The 2555-nt window shown below is 38.5% G+C and overlaps 1 protein-coding gene across 1 annotated transcript in view; it reads left to right on the forward strand.

Annotated features, from left to right (window-relative positions):
* LOC118333909 (protein ABHD18-like) overlaps positions 1 to 2555 on the forward strand; it is an 8908-nt gene that overhangs the window by 951 nt on the left and 5402 nt on the right. Inside the window, 2 exon segments of the mRNA XM_035669729.1 lie at positions 912 to 1050; positions 1272 to 1499. Coding sequence (XP_035525622.1) covers positions 912 to 1050; positions 1272 to 1499 — 367 coding nt within the window.

Genomic DNA, 2555 nt, shown 5'->3' on the forward strand with positions numbered 1-2555 from the left:
AAAAATAACAAGAGCACAAAGAGTAGCTTATAAAAGATAAATAATGAAATAATAATAATAATTTGATTTAAATGAAAAGAATCAACAGTTTAATCAAATATTCAATTAATTGTTTGTCACAGGTCTGCTTGTGCTGATACCAAACTAGAGTTTTTTGAAAAAATATATCACACTTTTTGTTTCATTTGTTTTTTGCTGGAGCAGACGCACTACCCGTGTGAGGGGTTTGTCTCAGGCGTGACTGCAGCGCCGCTTCACTAGACAGTTTTGCCTATTTTCTCCATGTGCAGTTACCAGCCATAATCTGTTCAGAGTCATATTAACCTTATACCACCAACATATACACTTTTCACTATGTATCACCTGTATCTGTTTCAGATTAAAAGCTCTGGGTTTTTTTTGTGGACAGAATCCATGAATTTTTAATGAGGCTTTTATTTATTTATTGAAATGCTCTCTGCATGGACACCACAGATGTGCAAGCTGCAGCAATTCAGTGAGACAGCCGTCATGCACTGCTCACGCGTGCAGTGTGTCCAGACTGTAAGACAAAATATAAGTATAAAAAAAGTTAGATTTAAATCAGTAATGTCCTGGTTAAACAAGGTTATGAATCTGGCCAGACATGATTTTTGTACCTAACCTTACACAAAAGCCAAGTGAATAAATGTATATATTTGGATACTCTGTGCTATAGACACATCAGTCTCCACCACAAACTTGTAACAAGTCAGTACCCGCCTTAGTGGCAGTGTGTAAGCAAGGGTGGAAAATCTAGGAGAGAATGAGTCAAACCCAGAGCAACTCTTGTCCTGCAGTTACACCTCTGGGAGTGCAACTGGACTTTTAAAGCTTGAACTGGGATTTATTTAGTGTAAAGTAAACAGGGATGTTATTTGTGAGCATTTTAGGCGGTCCAGTCTAAAGAATGTGTCCGACCTGTTTGTGATGGGAGGGGCTTTGATCCTGGAGTCAACAGTGCTTCTCCGTTGGCTGGAGAGAGAAGGTTACTGGCCACTAGGAATGACTGGCATCTCCATGGGAGGATATGTGAGTCACCACTTTTATTAAACCCATATATTCTACCAGTATTACACTAAATAACTATTCAACATGCTTCTCATCCTGAAGACCCACAGTTCCCTGCACCTTGCTTAAGCTTTTGAAAGTAAATATTTAACATGCAAGCCCATGTACAAATACAAGTGGGTCCAGTATAATATCCAAAGACCATATTTTTCATGAAGTTCCTTGTGTGTCTTTGTGTCCAGATGGCATCCCTGGCAGTGACTAACTGGCCAAAGCCCATCCCTCTGGTTCCCTGTTTGTCCTGGTCCACTGCCTCTAGTGTCTTCACCACGGTAACACACTTAGTTGACATAATAACCAAACATTGTAGCAGAGGTGCTTTTCTCTCTTTACTGGTTGATGAAAACAGTGCAATAATGAAATACTGCACTAATGACAAGCCAACTGCAGGGGATGGCAAGCTACCGCCTTAACCGCACGTTCAGTATTTGTTTTTAAGACAGAAAAGGCTAAAGAGGCTTGACACACGCTGTCTGAAATGCAGTTCTATTCAGTATACCTCAATTCACAGCCCAGGATTACAAAACCACACAAGAAAAAGTCACGCAGCCCCCGTCTTACTCGCTCTGGAAAAACTTGTGACCGGAAATACCATCAGAATCGTGGTAATTATCCCAGTTGTTTTTTTGGTGACCCAGTGAACTTTCAGTCACATATGTTAAGTAACAGGGTCAAAGACCCAGGCGGCAGGAGGAGGGGAGAGTGCAGGTGGTTAGTACAAGCAGGTACTGTGATTAAACATTATCCCACTGTACCCCTTACAGAGTAATTGGCAAAAACAACAAAAATGGCAATAATACTGCATACTCCGCTGTTGAAATGCCCTAAATCACTGCAGCGGAAATTCCTTCAACTTCTTTAGATCCTTGATTAGATACATTGTACTAACAGTAATCTGATGGTTAGAGTATGAAGATCACATACCAAATATTCTTTTAAATTTTTTAATTAAAATGGCCTTCCCATCAACATAAACTGTAGCAATAGTCTTAGGTTTGATGAGATTTTATAAATCCTTTGTATATGCTCTGGCTTGAATGTTTCACCAAAATGTCAGACAAGGGACATATGGTAACCTGAGGTAAATTTATTCATTTATTTTGAAAGTGCTGACATTTTGAAGTTATGTTTTTTTTTTTTATTGAAACAAATGGAAAATTTGATCATAGATGAGTTTTTCAGAGCAAGAAAGTCAAATACAAACACTATGACATCTGATATTTTCTTTGAAATTTTTTGAGTTCCTCTCCATGAAGAAAAATACACCAGCTCAGCATAATGATCCACTCTCATTCATAGTGCTGCAACTTAAAATACCCCTTAAAGAATAGCTTCACAAGTTTGTCTTAAAACAATACTTGACTAGTGTCTATATTAATTATTAGTTGCTGTAATGTCAGGGCACAGGTAGTACTGGTAAAATGATTAGTTTTCAGGTCTAGGGTATGGAGTTAGAATCATGCCAA

The sequence above is a fragment of the Morone saxatilis genome, unplaced genomic scaffold (genome assembly GCF_004916995.1).
Source record: "Morone saxatilis isolate NCDOM2014 unplaced genomic scaffold, NCSU_SB_2.0 Contig22, whole genome shotgun sequence".
In the NCBI taxonomy this organism is placed as follows: Eukaryota; Metazoa; Chordata; class Actinopteri; family Moronidae; genus Morone; species Morone saxatilis.